General features: G+C 35.9%; 1 protein-coding gene across 3 annotated transcripts in view; it reads left to right on the top strand.

Annotated features, from left to right (window-relative positions):
- Fen1 (Flap structure-specific endonuclease 1) overlaps window positions 1-17,957 on the top strand; it is a 182,793-nt gene that overhangs the window by 53,756 nt on the left and 111,080 nt on the right. For all 3 annotated transcript variants that reach the window (XM_090376844.1, XM_090376843.1, XM_090376845.1), the window contains exon 5: window positions 8,583-8,692. In XM_090376844.1, coding sequence (XP_090232970.1) covers window positions 8,583-8,692 — 110 coding nt within the window. The remainder of the gene's footprint in view (window positions 1-8,582; window positions 8,693-17,957) is intronic.

Below are 17,957 nucleotides of genomic sequence, written 5' to 3'. Positions count from 1 at the left end.
CAACTTAAATTTATATTTTTAAAAAAAGTCTATAAAATGTACCTGCACACCCACTCCTGTATTATTTTCCCATTAAGTGTTGATTTTGGCTCTGATTTCTCTTGTGGTGGAAGTGGGGTATTTGGGAAATTGTTTTTAACAAGACTTCAGTTACTAAATATGTTTAATGTAACATAATACTAATAGATAGGTACAATATGGCCAAAGTTGCTTTTTCACCAAAAAAACACCTAAATGTGTTATTTGTTCTTTATCTAATAAACTCAGAATATAATGAATTGACTTATAAAGTTATATTTTAAATTTGCTTGCCTCCCAAATACAAATACTGAAGGTCTCCGATTTACATTGTTCTAAATTACATCATTTTTAATTTTAAAATTTTAAATCCTAAATATGAAAACTTTTTCTCTCATTTTACCAAGAGGTATTGTAAGGAACTTAATCCCAACAAGCAACTTTGCTTGTTTTTGATGTTCACTCGGCCATCCTATTAGCATTGAAGACCTGGATGACAATGTGCAAGTGGTTTTCATGACAGCAAATATGACTTTTGTTGCAATTGATTGACCAAGAGGTGATAGTGACATTCAGAGCCTATTTATGTCCGGTGGACTGTGCAACATCTGATCACATAGATAGATGGCAAGGACTATCGGTTTGAGAGTTCTGGCAGGCAAACAGTATTAAGAAATACACAGACAACATTGCAGCATCATGGGAGAAAGTCATTTGGACTACAGTGAATGGTGTGTGTGTGTCGCAGAATATATGGCCAGAGTGCAATCATGCTTTCTATGGACTTGCCATTAATCTCAAAATTCAGTTATAGATTGTATAATTGGATTTAATGAAGTGAACATAAGTGACATGGTGGAGGCTGGAATCACACAATGCAGAACTAAACAAAAAGGAGGAGGCTGAGTTGGAACAATGAAGAATTAGAGTGCACAAAGAAGAGGAAATCCAGCCAGCATCTTAAATAAAATAACGCACAACAAAAAAAAGAATGCCTGAAGCCTACAGTCATCCTTTTTATCATTCAGCTTGTTCAAGAAAGAGATGGCCATTCTCGTTGAAGATCACTCAAACATGGATTGGAGTGGCAGGTTCAGTTGAGGATTGAATAATCTTTTGCACTGTTATAATGAACTGTATTACAAGAAGCAGCAAAATTCTCTTCAGACTTCTCTCCTTGGCAACTCATTATAACATATAAATGTACATATGTAGATCGTATGTATAGCTTAGCTTAATTTTCAGCACTCACCTCATAGTAATCCGCTTAGCTGGTGGAGGGTTTTACCACATACATAGTGGTTATAGGATTCTAATACTTTACAGGGATTATGGGTTTAAAATTAAGTTATGGGCTGTAGAAAAATTTTTAAGAAAGGAAAGTGCACCTTCCATGGTTGCCTAATTAAATTAAATTAAATGAAGAGAAAAAAAAGAAAGGAAAATATAAGCTAATAATCGCGCACGAACGACTTTCGAGTTTCCTCGTCTTCAGTTAGCTATAGTGGGGGGGGGGAAGAGAGCGCGCTTGCGTTATATACGGGTTGGGTTCCCGAAATGCATTTCAGTGCACGTGGAAACTTGATACGTGCTAAATTCCAAATGGGGGAGAAATTGGCGGGAATCTTTTTGTTTAACACGTTGAGTGATGTATGGCGCTTAAACCATTCAATGACGAGCGCTTCGTTTTCAAGGATTTTGTAGCTAGAATTTAATTTAATTACTGTGATGGCTGAATCGATGAGTGGGTTGTGATTTTGAGATTGGACGTGTTGTGTTAGTTCTGTACTTGCTGAATTAGTTTTGAAGCTATTAAAGTGGTAGTATGCACGCGTGTTGGAAATTTTTAATGTCCCGAATTTTGCTGTTGTACTGCCTATGTAACATGCTTGGCAATCTGATTGGCATCTGATCAAATATATAATGTTGTTGTAATCTTGTGTCTCGTACTCGTGGGTTGTCTTGTATGAATTGAATTTGGAACTTAATTTGTTATACGATGTGAATATTAATTTGATATCTGTATTTTTAAAAATCTGTTGAAGTCTCCTAGCGTATTGTTGATGATATGGGAGCGCGATAAGGGGTTTGTGTGTCTTATTCTTGTTCACGTGGTTAATAATTTTGTTTCGGTTATTAGTTTTATTATGAACTTTGGTGATGGTTTCTTTTATTAGTTGCAGTGGGTATTTTCTGTCGATGAATTTTTTGGTGAGGTATTGTAATTCTATAGATAGGTCTGTTTGTGTGTGGCTATATTTTACAGCGTTGTATATCTGGTTGTATAGAACTGCTTTTTTGATGTATAGAGGGTGGTGTGAGTGGTAATGTAAGAATTTACCTGTATGTGTGTTTTTTCTGTATATTTTGGTGCCTAAAGATGTGTTTATTTTGTATACAGTGAGGTTTAGAAAATTAATTTTATTTTACTTATTTTACTTTAATTTTAAACTATACATGAGGTATGCAGATGACGTCCTCTTAATAGGCAACAGAACCACCATCGATACTTTACTGAACACCTTTAACACAACACATGAAAGACTCAAATTCACCCTCGAAATAGAAAACGATAATAAAATTAATTTTCTAAACCTCATTGTATACAAAATAAACACATCTTTAGGCACCAAAATATACAGAAAAAACACACATACAGGTAAATTCTTACATTACCACTCACACCACCCTCTATACATCAAAAAAGCAGTTCTATACAACCAGATATACAACGCTGTAAAATATAGCCACACACAAACAGACCTATCTATAGAATTACAATACCTCACCAAAAAATTCATCGACAGAAAATACCCACCACAACTAATAAAAGAAACCATCACCAAAGTTCATAATAAAACTAATAACCCAAACAAAATTATCAACCACGTGAACAAGAATAAGACACACAAACCCCTTATCGCGCTCCCATATCATCAACAATACGCTAGGAGACTTCAACAGATTTTTAAAAATACAGATATCAAATTAATATTCACATCGTATAACAAATTAAGTTCCAAATTCAATTCATACAAGACAACCCACGAGTACGAGACACAAGATTACAACAACATTATATATTTGATCAGATGCCAATCAGGTTGCCAAGCATGTTACATAGGCAGTACAACAGCAAAATTCAGGACATCAAAAATTTCCAACACGTGTGCATACTGCCATTTTAATAGCTTCAAAACTAATTCAGCAAGTACAGAACTAACACAACACGTCCAATCTCAAAATCACAACCCACTCATCGATTCAGCCATCACAGTAATTAAATTAAATTCTAGCTACAAAATCCTTGAAAACGAAGCCCTCGTCATTGAATGGTTTAAGCGGCATACATCACTCAACGTGTTAAACAAAAAGATTCCCGCCAATTTCTCCCCCATTTGGAATTTAGCACGTATCAAGTTTCCACGTGCACTGAAATGCATTTCGGGAACCCAACCCGTATATAACGCAAGCGCGCTCTCTTCCCCCCTTCCCTCCACTATAGCTAACTGAAGACGAGGAAACTCGAAAGTCGCTCGTGCGTGATTATTAGCTTATATTTTCCTTTCTTTTTTTTCTCTTCATTTAATTTAATTTAATTAGGCAACCATGGAAGGTGCACTTTCCTTTCTTAAAAATTTTTCTACAGCCCATAACTTAATTTTAAACCCATAATCCCTGTAAAGTATTAGAATCCTATAACCACTATGTATGTGGTAAAACCCTCCACCAGCTAAGCGGATTACTATGAGGTGAGTGCTGAAAATTAAGCTAAGCTATACATACGATCTAGTTATTACATTACAGCACATAAGGACTCCTTAAAATATGAAGAGTCAATTTAACACAAATCCTTTAACTATATATTACACCTCTTCCGCACGCCTATCATTTCCACTTTTCCCCAATGCATTCAGATCTGCACGATAGGAAACTCCATTTCACAAAACTATTAGTTAAATACTTTTCAGACAAACTCCACATCACATTCTTAAAGAAATGTCTTACATATGACATAATCCCCAATTTCGCTCGTATCTGCACCAAAAACACTGTTAAAAAATGCCCTTTTATCATACACAAAACCTCCATTGCCATAATTAAAGCCGAATTACGGAAAAGATACAGAGAAAAATATCTCCTTTTAGATCAAATACATACCCTTAAATTCAAACTTAAAAGAGAACTAACCCCCACGACTTGGTACGATTACGTACAACAGAACAACACACGAATTCAAGCAACTTTAAATCAGATTACCCAAAAGCACTCCAAGAAATGGGATACACTCACTAGGAGACACAAAAAACTCCCCACAAACTCAGTTGTTAACATCTCCACACAAACATTTTCCCCTAACGAACTTGCCAGTCTAGAATACGGATTCAATTTCGCCATTAACAGCAACAACTACCCAGTTAAAGACGCCATGATAGAAATTCAAACCAAACTTGATAACCACACAGATAAATATCGAATCATACATGAAACTAACGCTGTTTTTAACTCCCAATTAACCAGTAAACCTAACATTCCCCAACAACAATTAATCCACATACGAGACTTCATGAAAACCCCGAACATTATAATACAAAAGGCAGACAAAGGGGATACCATCGCAATCATGGACAAAAACACATATACAAAGAAAATGCTACACATCTTATCAGATTCAACAACATACAGAACTTGCAACACGTTTAATATTAACAAACTTAAAAATAAACTTGATGGGATCCTAAGAAGACTCAGAGCCAACAAACAAATTAATTTACACACCCTCCAGCAAATAGGCATACGCAATAACATTCTCCCACACATTTTTGGAATAGTCAAACTCCATAAACAAGATTATCCTTTAAGACCCATCGTTTCTTATAAACAGTCCGCCTATGCTAACCTATCCATATTCCTGGTCAAAATCATTTCACCTTTAATGAGATTTTCTCGGTTCAGGGTCTACAACACTAAACAAGCACACGAATATATAACTTCCATAACCATATCTGAAAACGATATTCTCGCGTCCTTCGACGTCGTCTCCCTATACACAAACGTACACATCGAATCCATGCTACTGGCCCTTAAAGATCTATTAATCAAAGACGACACATTAACAAAACGTACCGACTTAAACATTAATGATATTTTAGAACTCGCATCACTGTTACTTGACGCCAAACAATTTAAATTCCAAAATAACGTCTACGAACAAATTTTCGACTTCCCATGGGCCTCGGTATCTCTGCCCCTTTATCCGAGATCTACCTCGCATCTATCGAAGAAAAAATTCTCCAACCCTTTCCCCCAGGAATTAAACTATACATGAGGTATGCAGATGACGTCCTCTTAATAGGCAACAGAACCACCATCGATACTTTACTGAACACCTTTAACACAACACATGAAAGACTCAAATTCACCCTTGAAATAGAAAACGATAATAAAATTAATTTTCTAAACCTCACTGTATACAAAATAAACACATCTTTAGGCACCAAAATATACAGAAAAAACACACATACAGGTAAATTCTTACATTACCACTCACACCACCCTCTATACATCAAAAAAGCAGTTCTATACAACCAGATATACAACGCTGTAAAATATAGCCACACACAAACAGACCTATCTATAGAATTACAATACCTCACCAAAAAATTCATCGACAGAAAATACCCACCACAACTAATAAAAGAAACCATCACCAAAGTTCATAATAAAACTAATAACCCAAACAAAATTATTAACCACGTGAACAAGAATAAGACACACAAACCCCTTATTGCGCTCCCATATCATCAACAATACGCTAGGAGACTTCAACAGATTTTTAAAAATACAGATATCAAATTAATATTCACATCGAATAACAAATTAAGTTCCAAATTCAATTCATACAAGACAACCCACGAGTACGAGACACAAGATTACAACAACATTATATATTTGATCAGATGCCAATCAGATTGCCAAGCATGTTACAGAGGCAGTACAACAGCAAAATTCGTGACATCAAAAATTTCTAACACGCGTGCATACTACCACTTTAATAGCTTCAAAACTAATTCAGCAAGTACAGAACTAACACAACACGTCCAATCTCAAAATCACAACCCACTCATCGATTCAGCCATCACAGTAATTAAATTAAATTCTAGCTACAAAATCCTTGAAAACGAAGCCCTCGTCATTGAATGGTTTAAGCGGCATACATCACTCAACGTGTTAAACAAAAAGATTCCCGCCAATTTCTCCCCCATTTGGAATTTAGCACGTATCAAGTTTCCCGTGCACTGAAATGCATTTCGGGAACCCAACCCGTATATAACGCAAGCGCGCTCTCTTCCCCCCCCCTCCACTATAGCTAACTGAAGACGAGGAAACTCGAAAGTCGCTCGTGCGCGATTATTAGCTTATATTTTCCTTTCTTTTTTTTCTCTTCATTTAATTTAATTTAATTAGGCAACCATGGAAGGTGCACTTTCCTTTCTTAAAAATTTTTCTACAGCCCATAACTTAATTTTAAACCCATAATCCCTGTAAAGTATTAGAATCCTATAACCACTATGTATGTGGTAAAACCACATACATAGTGGTTATAGGATTACTATGCGGTGAGTGCTAAGCGGATTACTATGAGGTGAGTGCTGAAAATTAAGCTAAGCTATACATACGATCTAGTTATTACATTACAGCACATAAGGACTCCTTAAAATATCAAGAGTCAAATGTACATATGTTAAAAACATGTCCAGTTTATGTCGTTTCAATAAAATCCTTGTGCAGTTAAAACTGTAATATCTTAGTTTCTATATGAGGTAAAAACAATCTGTAAAATACATTGGTAAGGTAATTTATTCTAATTTTTGATGCTCAAAAATAATTGTTTAATTTATCCTAGTCATGGTTTTTTTTCAGTTATTATATGCTCTACAAGAGATTACTTCAATAGAAGAGGAAGTAAATTCTGTCCTCTGACTAGCAGAGTTTGAGTCCATATCAATAGTTAGAAGGAAATTTATGACACATTACACAAAGGAAGCACTGCATAGAAATTCAAACTGGATGAAGTTTAAAGCAACTGGTTCCATTAATGATAAGCCACGAACTGGAAGGCCTAGATTAGACAAGAAGACAGTAGTATCTGTCAAGGAAGCTTTTGAGCAAAGTCCACAAAAATCACTAAGGTGAAAATCACTAATCTTTGGAACTCTGTGCTGCTAAAGCAACAGTGCACAAAATTCTTGGAGTGAAATTGCACAAGCAACCTTACAAGATTCAAGTGTAGTAAAATGTTGCCAGAAGAGGACTGTCACTATCATGTGGGATCATTTTCATTAAATTCATGACTTTGTCATGAATTTAATGAAAATATTGAAAACAGAATCTTCTCTCTTGACAGTCTAATGTTTGGTGATGAAACGATGTGTCATATTAGTGGCAAGGTTAATCACCATAATTGTCCTATTTGGGAGACAGAGAAACCAACATCCCTCCCCCAGTCATACAGTTTAACTTTGCAGAATATAAAAATAACAGGAAAACTTATACAATTGTTTCAAAATAAATAAATGTGATCAAATGTGTGAGAATAGGACCTATTACCAGTTTAATCATGTTTCATAAATCACAATGAAAGAATTTTGCCTTAAATTGATAGATTGAATTCCCATGTACTGGTATTTCCTCTTTATTTACTATACCATCAGAATGCCTTTTTTTTTATGTTCAGTTTTAACTATGAGGTATGTGTGAGCCAAAAAAATAGTTGTGCCTGCAGATACATTGTGTTGAAGGAGTTTACTTCTGCATGTGTGTAATGCACACACATCGTTTCTATCAAGGTAGTTTTAATGCATTATTTTAATTATATTTCATATTCTAAGAATTATATCTCATAATTTTTCATTCACTTTGGCTTTGTGGTTCCTGATGAGATGGGGCCCCGATAGACAATCCTTCTTTATATACTTTTTTTTCTGTTTTATTTTATTTTATAAATTTTGCACCCTTCAGAATTGCCAGCTTCAGAAGAAAGAAAGATGATATTAACTAGCATTGTGTACTTTCATAAGTGCATTCCAAAATACTCAAATTCTGTTTAGTGTATAAAATATCTGCAGTTGTAACTTTTAAAAAAATTTAGGCATAGAAAGAAGTCAAAAAGCTTACCCATTTTGACTTTACCTTTTGACTGAGCTCAAAAAAACGTAACCATCCTCCTGTCAGTGTTAATGTTTATTTCCTATGGTGCTGATTGGTTCATTTCATTTAATTAATTCACTTGCATAACAAAAAATATGTAATAATAATCAGAATGAATTTTTAGCACTTCCAGGAAAAGGTATTCCTTTTCCCAGGTGGAGCTGCCTTACATTTTGGAAACTACTGATGAAACTAAAATAATATAGTAGCATATGATTATTGATTTTCTTTCAAAACTATTACAAATATTGATAACTGAACTGCTTAGTTAGAATTGCTATTAGAAATAGTTAATATTGGATTTGGAGATCTTATAGATTTTTTTTTTTTTTTTTTTTTTTTTTTTTTTTAAGGAATTGATGAAGATATAAATAAATTCAGCCGCAGACTCGTAAAAGTAACTAAACAGCACAATGATGATTGTAAACAACTTCTCAGATTAATGGGAGTTCCATATGTGGAGGTAAGTTTTTACTAAATTCTGTCAGGTATTCATCATCAGTCATCATTCCGCTATTCCATAGATCAACATGTGAAGCCTCGCCACCATGCCCTGTCCGTGTACTTCTATACGTCATTGATTTTGCTCCACTTTCCTCCCCTATTAATGGACATGGTCTTTATCATGTCCTGCTATCTCATCCTTGGTCTCCCCCATGGTCTTTTGTCCTCTTGACATGTCCAAACCATTTCAAAAGGGACCTTTCAATCGCATTCTGGAGTTTTTGTACATGAATTCTCTCCCTAATCACATCATTCTTGATTTTGTTGCATCTGGTCTTTCTGGCTATGCTCCTCACAAATCACATTTCTGCCCCCTGCATTCTGCTTTCATCCTTTTTCCTCATAGTCCAAGTTTCAGATGCATATGTCACGATTGGTATGTAATAGGTCTGATATATAGCCGCCTTACACTTCAGTGGTATGTTCCTGTTCCAAATCAGATCTCTTGTCTGCCTATAGAAATTCCCACCCGCTTGTATCCTTCTACTTATTTCTTCATCTATCACTCCAGTCTTTGTAATGGTGCTTCCTAGATATTTCAAGTTGTTAACCATTTTTAGCTCTTTCCCTACCATTGTAATATATCCATCAGGCTCACCACTCCTCTTTAGAACCAGTCCAAATTCATTGGACATACTACCCCACATATCAACTTGCCATTGCACTTGTTCCCTGCTCTCTCCGCATATGCAAAGGTCATCTGCAAAAAGCATGATCTGGTCTTGTCCAGGTTGTTCCACCACTGTACATTGCACATCATTCATGACAGCTATGAACAGTAGTGGTGACAGAATGCCTCCTTGCCTCAAACCTGATGTTATTTTGAAGCTCTCCATCAACCCCATCACTGTTCTCACTTTGTTCGCTGTGTTGATGTACATATTCTCAATTCTCTCCATGAGATGTTCCTCTATCCGCAAGTTTCTCAAAACCTCCCACACTTTCTCTTTATTCATGGCATCAAACTCTTTCTTAATGTCCAAAAATGTCATCCATAATTCTTTATTGTGTTCATAACATTTTTCCATCAGTTGCGTGATGCAGAAAATTAGATCCACAGTTGATCTGCCAGGCCCAAAGCCATACTGTTCCTCAGCCATCCTGTTTTCAATCGTTCCTCTTATCTTCTGCTCTAACACTCTTTCATACAGCTTACTCACATGTGATGTCAGTGTGATCCCTCTATAATTTGAACACTTCTTTCTTCCTGTTCCCCTTCTTGAACAACGGGATGACCAAACCTTCTTTCTAGCCCTTTGGCACGTTTCATCCCAGATCTTGCAGAACAGTGTATGTCCTTGCTATCCCTGTCTTGCCTGTAGCCTTCATCTCTCCATTTATCTTATCTATACCAGTAGACTTACCTGTCTTGGTGTATTTCCATGCCTGCACTACGTCATTCCATGTCAATCTGTCTAGTCTCTCTCCCTATCTTCTCTTTCATCCCCTCTTTTATGATCAACCTGCCTTTGTCCCTTTTGCTGGCTGTCCTGCATGTTCAACAGATTTCAAAATACTTCCATGTTTCTCTTATCTCTTTATCCTTGGTTATTAGGTTCTCATTCTTATCCATCAAGTATTTGCTCTGCTCGCTATCTCTTCTATTCCTCACCATACCATACAGCATCTTTTTATTACCATCCATATCTTGTTGTAGAGTTTCACTCCATTCTTCCAACTACAGTCTTCTCTCTTTGTTAACTGTTCCTCTTGGCCTCTCTTCACGGTTTCATATCTCGCTTTATTCTCAACATTTCTGTGATTAGATATGAGCAAAGAATGTTGTCTTCTTGTAACCAATTTGGTTACAGGAAAGGGAAATCAACAGAAGATGCCAGATGGCAAAGTATGTGCAAGAGTACAATGGGCAGTATGTGCTGGGTATATTTGTCTATTTTCGTGGTGCATTTGATAGGCTGTGGTGGGAGGGGATCCTGTCTAGGCTAAGAGTCACGGAATGTTCAACAAAAATGTTTTCTGTCTTTAGACAGTATTTTAAGAAAAGGAAAGTAATTGTAAGAACTGTATATACAGAGATAGAAAGAGAGGTTGTCTCAAGGCTCTGTGATTGGTCCTCAGGCCTGGTGCATGACCATTGATGAGTTTTGATGCAGAACAATGTTGGGATTGATGTTCTAGTGTATGCTGATGACTTTCTCTTCTTGATATACGGTAATGCTCGGTCACACCTAGAAGAACAGGCTGCAAGAATTATGTGGGATCTGATGGAATGGTCTAAGATATATGGCCTGCAAATCTCAGAAAAGAAGACCGTGCAGTTGCTTTTGAAAGCTCAACTCAGTATGAGTAGACCTTGTGACTGTACGATATGTAACATCTGTTAAGTACCTCGCGGTGGTGATAGGAGAGCGAATTTTGTCCCTTATGCTAATTACAGTTGATTCCGGTTATTTGGGACACATCAGGACTAGTGCATTTTGACCCAATTAAGCGACTGCCCCAATTATCCGAAGTTTCACATAAATAGTTTAAAATACAATGGACCCCCGCTTTACAATTGGTTTACTGTACAATCAAATCACGTTACGATGGACTCATCATAGTAAAGTACCTTTCACTATACGATGTGTAGTAAGCACCGGTCATTGTGATCCTGTTTGTGAATTGAATTTTAATTCTATTAAACAGCGATTCTAATTAGAGAAAATGGGAGGAATATTATCCACAGGCTATATTAGTAAAGATATATTAAGCACAAATTTACCCTTTATTACCTTACCAATTAAAAAATAAATGATACGTGAAAATCGGAAGAATATATGTGATAATCGGAATAATTAATACGTACTGTAATATGTACATAATAACTAGTTGACATTTCTGTTTGCTGATATTTGTGGGTGGGGGTTAAAATTAAAAAAAAGTAAAAAGATAAGTAATCAATAACAAAGAACACGGCACACACAAATTGCAAGTAACACAATACACGCAAGTGAGAAGGGAGTAACAAGTTACGAAGCTTTAAAAATAGGAATGAAGAGAAGATTCTGAAAATTAATTTTTTTATATGATTGAAGATTCCATGGAAGTGTAAACACATTTCACCATAATAACCCACAGAATTCCAGTTGTTGGTATCATCGCAAATTCAATAAGATCGAGTTTATGATAGATTGCATTAACAGAAAAGCCCAATAAACAGGTGACTGCTAATTGTTTTTATTGTTTCATGGTTGTGACCTCCAGATATCCGACCATACCACGTGGTTCGGTCGGAGACAATCATAGGGTAATCTCCAGTGCTGCGGTCTCCTGCCCCGATTAAACAGCGTGTCCCAATTAAGCGAAATAAACTCTGGCTATTTGCACAATCGGGTTCTGTTTTTTAAGATTTGCCCCAGATAAACGGCTGCCCCAATTAACCTGTGGCCCAAATAACCGGAATCCACTGTATTTAAAACAGAAAATTAGAATATTATATGCCAAGTTAAAGAGAGTCATTAGAGTTGACTGGGGTATCAAAGGTTGTGCATTAAACTTGCTATATGATTGTTTTTTGTACCTATAGTCACCTATGCCTGTAGCTTGGCTACATAGGATAACTAATTCTCCGATAAAGAAACATATTGCAGGCCCAAAGATTTGCCCTCCTATCTATTACTAGAATGTGCAGGACAGTGTTTACAGATGCTTTTCAGGTGATTTCAGGTAAATTACCTGCTGATCTGCAGATAGTTTTATCTGCATTGATATATTATACAAGGCATAATGTAAGAAGATTGTCTTGGGTGTGAGTTCATGTCAGAGGAGGAGTGGCTGTATACTGGACAGAATATTAAAGTGGAGAAAAAGAGAATATTGTCAGAACTGATGCAAGTATGGCAAATGAGGTGGGGAACATCCGAAAAAGGAAGAGTTAGTTGTATGTTTCTACCTAGAGTGAATATTATAGAAGAAAGAAAGAAAGAAAGTAAGTCTGGCAACAGTTCGGAGTATATGTGGTCTTTCTTACTGGGCATGGACTCGCAAAGAGACAGTATGAGTTACGTCTGGTGAGAGATCAAAACTGCACTTGTGGACAGCAGGAAACATCAGAACATATTCTGTTTTATTGCAGCCAGTATGTTGATCTTAGGAATCAACTTTAATTATTATTGGGTGGCCTTGAACAGAGTATGTTATGTGGAGAAGTACAGATTTTGTTATTTTAATGAGTTTATACATGCTGTGTTTAAAAGAAGATTGTCTCAAAGCTGGATAGTAGAGCCTGCCTCCCAGGGATGGAATCCAGGTCCACTGGAATAGGCGAGGTTAGCAATGAATCTAACATCTATCTCACTATAAACTATGAGATCTGTTGTGCCATGCAGCATAAGAGCTCTCGTAGTTTATATTTTGAGTTATTTTAGTTGCGTTGAATTGTTAAATTGCAAGTTTAGAGTTTTATCGGTCAAGTTTAAGTGACGTTAAGCACTATGCCACATATAAGTCTAGGCTTGGGCGGTGGTACTTAGTGCCACTTTGAATGAATGAATTCCTCTCTCGTCTTCTCATTCCATCATGGGGTTTCTTTCCATCTCCTTCTATTGCTTGTCCTTCTGCATACCTTCTCTGTCAGTCTTACTATGCAGTCTTTGAATGCTTTCCATTCTGATTCTACGCTGTTCACCACCATCTTAGGTACAACCTTCCTGAACTCTTCTATGAACATCTCCTCTTTTTCCTCTTCTTTCAACTTCCACACCACCTATAGTTTTCTCTCTTGTTATTTTAATCCTCTTCATTTAGGGAATCTTAAAACTCTAACAACTAACCTGTGATCACTACCCAGGGGGACACTCGGGACCTTGGCATCCACTAGTCTTCTGTGTCGCTCCTTATCCACTAGTATATAGTCAAGGAGGGCTTCCTGTTGACCGTCCCAACCGTATCTTGTAACTTTGTGACTCTTTCTCTTCTTGAACCAGGTGTTTCCTATGACCAAGCTGTTCCGTAAACAGAAATCCAACATCCTGTCCCTGTCATCATTCCTAGGTCCCCAACCATGCGGACCCATAATGTATTCTAGTTGTTGTCTCTCCACTCCGACTTTTGTGTTCAGGTCACCCATGATGACTATATCTCCCCCTGTGATGTTCTCTTCGAGCTTGTCCTCAAACTCCAGCTTCTCCATTTCTTCACAACCGGTTTGTAGTGTGTAGCATTATACTATCTTCACTGTTTTGCTGTCATTCATTTGAAGTTTAATTGACACGAGTCTGTCACTGATATTGTTCAACTCCAATAACCTTTCCTTAATCAAGACCAATATAGGTAATAGCCTCCTCGTAACTCTCTACACCCATTTCCTTTCCACTTTGATTCACTCAATCCAAGTACAATCAGTCCTCGTATAGCACAATAGTTGTATTCCTAGAAACCCTCGGGCAATGCAAAATCGTGCAATACAAACAATAGACCCTATGGGAAAAATAGGGTTAGGAGCCGACCACCCAAGATTGAACACACATTTTTAACCAAAACATTACCACACACAATAAATAATCGTAATAAAATATTGCTAATGCTTTTGCTTCTATTGGAAGCAAAATTGTTTTTTGTTTGATTTTCTATCCAAACAGATGACAGCCGTTCCATCTCTTCCAATTCTTTGTGTCTTAATCTAATAGATTTTAATTACACTTTGAGTTGTTCCTGCAATGAAAGTTGTTTTTATTTTCTCTGCATTCTTTCTAATTCTTGGCGTGGCCTCATTTAGGCCTGTAGAACGTGCAGTATCACGTGGTCTTTCATTTCCCTCAAAGTGTTTCACAATTTCATATTTTTTTCTCTATCGGCAGAGGCGGACTGGCCATAAGCCTTCTGGTGGAAACCCCGGTGGGCCGGAGGCCGGTGTGATTTTGGCCATAAACACTAGTATGAGGCCACTGCAGATTTTCTCGGGTAAGAATTTTTGACCCAGTCCACCTCATATACACATATACACCTCTGTTTATCGATATTGCTTTTCTTTTTCTCTCTGAATTTGTAGTGTCTTCACCAACGCTTCCTTTTAAGTATTTTACTCATTTTTAGGGAATAAAGCACAATTACAAAATGAGGAGGCACGCTTGATACACATAAAGCTGCGCATGTGTAGCAACTGAATAAACAACACCATAAAGGCAGAGAGACACTATTAACATCTCACATCTTACTAAAGCACATTTCTGGGGGTTACTACCATAAAACAGTAAAACAATTTCCAGTTGCATTTCTGCTAGTGGAATCTGTTATAAACTGGTAGTAAACTCGATCTAATTGCATTTGCGATAATACCGATAGTTGGAATTGTGTGGGTTTTTACGTTATTATGGTGAAATGTGTTTCCCCTTCACTGATATAAAAAAACATAAATACATTTTCAGAATCTTCTCTTCATTTCTATCATGTTACGTTCAGTTTGGTGATTCCTCGTTTGACTGCCATTTCTTGTAAACACAAAGGCGAATCATGCATAAGTGAATTCCGTTCGTGTTATGTACGATATCGTTCCCTTATTTATAAATCGTGTATGATCGAATTCGTGTAGTGTAAACACGTGTTATACATGGACTGGCTGTATGTTTATTTTTCTGTCCTTTAATATGTCCACACATTCCTCAATTTTTGAGTGTGGCTAGTTTAATGTGTCATCATCAGGCTTGTGGCCATCACAGATACATCAATAAGATCAGGTGTGTCACGTCTGGGCTTATTACTTTCGAGGCGTCTTTTTCTGTTGAAGGCAATAAATTTAAACTACTGATCTGCCAAACCTATCGCAGATCAGCAGGTCAGGATCTGTCAGGTGTTATGGGTACTTAATTTTAGTTTAATTGAATGAAATTTTAACTGAATTTTTATTTTAACTAAATGAAATTTTGAATAAAGGAAAATAAATTACTAATTAAAATAGTGTTATTAAATAATTCTTTTGATACAATGGAATTATTGGGAAAAAATATTGAAGGTTTTCATAAATCATAATGTTTGAAACTCAAAAAATAAAGCAATAAAGCGAATTTACAGTATACACAAAAAAAGTATTCATTGGCAAAAAGGCCTTTGAAACAATCGTGCAATAAATTAAATATAAAATTTAATAAATAAAATCAGAAATCAACAGATTTGTTTCATATTTAAGTGCCACCTGCAAAATTTATGCATAAGGATTAAAGGGAAAAAGTTATATTGATAAAAAGAAAATGGTCATATTCAAATATTGCAGTTCCACTATTAAAGAAAACTTCCCTTTTCATATCCCATGCCTATATACTATCCAAGTCAGCCCGTAATAATAAAATAATAGGGAAACACAAGTAGTTTTAGCAACTGCAAATAAGTATGCATGACCACAGGAAACTTACTGTGGTGTCCTGAGGCAGCTTGTTTCCTGGTGTGAATCAGGTGGGCACACATCACTATATGATAATTGAACTTGTCAGACTCATTTGAAAAATTTTAGTTTTGGTTGGGGTTGAATACTTATAAACAGTGACAGTTTCCTCAAATAGGTCTCTGGAGTTGGGAAAGTTCTGACTCATAATAACTGCAATGCCACACCCCAGCTGTATAACTGAAACTTGATTCAAGTAATAATAATATAAGACTGGATAAAATTTTGTAAAAATAAAATGATAAAATTAAATACCCTGATTGTACAAAGTGTACATTGTCTAACGGCCCAAGGGATTTTCCCCATCTCCGTGTTGTGTATTCTGTTTGTGAAACACAGAACACTGTGAAGGCCAGAGATTTTAAAAAGTGTAAGGTACATGTTTATGTTGTGTTGTTCCTCTGACCTTTTAGCCGTTGGGCCCCTAGTGGGAACCCCCCGTTGCCCACACTTAGCCCCGAGGAGGCAGGTCAGACATAGAGGGATCGCATTAGAAGTAAGTACTCTGGCAGGCCCTGCCACCTAATTTCCTAAGATTTCAGTGGCAAGGGCCTTAAAAAAAAAAAAATCAATAAAAAATAAAATAATAAATAAAAAATATATATATAAAAAAATAATAAATAAAATAAAAAATAAAATAATAAATAAAAAATATATATATAAAAAAATAATAAATAAAATAAAATAATAAATTATATAAAAAAATAATAAATAATAAAATAAAAAATAAAATAATAAATAATAAAATAAAAAATAAAATAATAAATAAAAAATATATATAAAAATAATAAAATAAAAAATATAATAAATAAAAAATTATATAAAAAAATTATAAATAATAAAATAATAAATAAAAAAAAATATATAAAAATAATAAATAATAAAATAATAAATAAAAAAATATATAAAAAATAATAAAATAAAATAATAAATAAAAAATATATATATAAAAATAATAAATAATAAAATAATAAATAAAAAATATAAAAAATAATAAAAATATATATAAAAATAATAAATAATAAAAAAAATAAATAAATAAAAATAAAATAAAATGCATATTTAGTTAGAGTAGGGGTGAAGTCTGAGGAAGGAGGGGGGCAGATAGAAATGTGGGGATGATAGGGAAGGCAACCCCAGAAAGGTCAGTGGGGACTGGCCCCACCAGGAGGAAAAAAGGGGATGGCAGGGAGGGGGAGGAGACAGAAACCTGTCCCCTCCCTCTCCCTACCAGGGAAGTGGGTATTAAAGTGAACCAAGTTAGGGTACCCGGTTCAGAATGCTAGTTGGCCAAGAAAAGCAGTTGACATCTAATGGCACGCCAGTGGCGTTGTCAGTCTTTATCTAGGAGATTGTCTTATTGGTCACATCCATGAGAGTCAAGTCCAGAAGTATAAGAACCTTTTGTCTTTCTTAGATGTCTTAATTTGTGGGTTGTCTCTATTCAAAGGTAGTTATTTGGTAGTTATCTTTGGTGGGTGACATTTTGGAGAATGTATGGTAGTTCACACCAATAATGGTAATGCTGGTCAAGTTTAGCTGCCTTGTTCCAGCAGGGTCCCTGGGTTCATTTAGTAGAGGATTATCATGTTTCTGCAATTAGTTGTCTTCTCCTCAAGAAAAGCTGCTGTGCGTAGTTGGTGAGAGCTTGATACTCTTCCTTAGTATCCAGTAAGTGGTTTTCTTTGCCTTTTGGTATATGTCAGCTTTGTGATAAGCTGGCAGCGGAGGTAATCGTAGAGGCAGCACTCGTGCATGAGGTGATCACAGTCCTCAATTCCTCCACAGGTGCATGTTGGGTCCTCTTCTAGGCCAAAGGTTGTTAGTTTTGCCTTTATTGAACCAT

Source organism: Mastigoproctus giganteus, chromosome 7 (genome assembly GCF_048544385.1).
Source record: "Mastigoproctus giganteus isolate SK-2022 chromosome 7, ASM4854438v1, whole genome shotgun sequence".
NCBI lineage: Eukaryota > Metazoa > Arthropoda > Arachnida > Uropygi > Thelyphonidae > Mastigoproctus > Mastigoproctus giganteus.
Note: the sequence above shows the minus strand (reverse complement) of the source record. Positions and strands in the feature narration are given on the sequence as shown.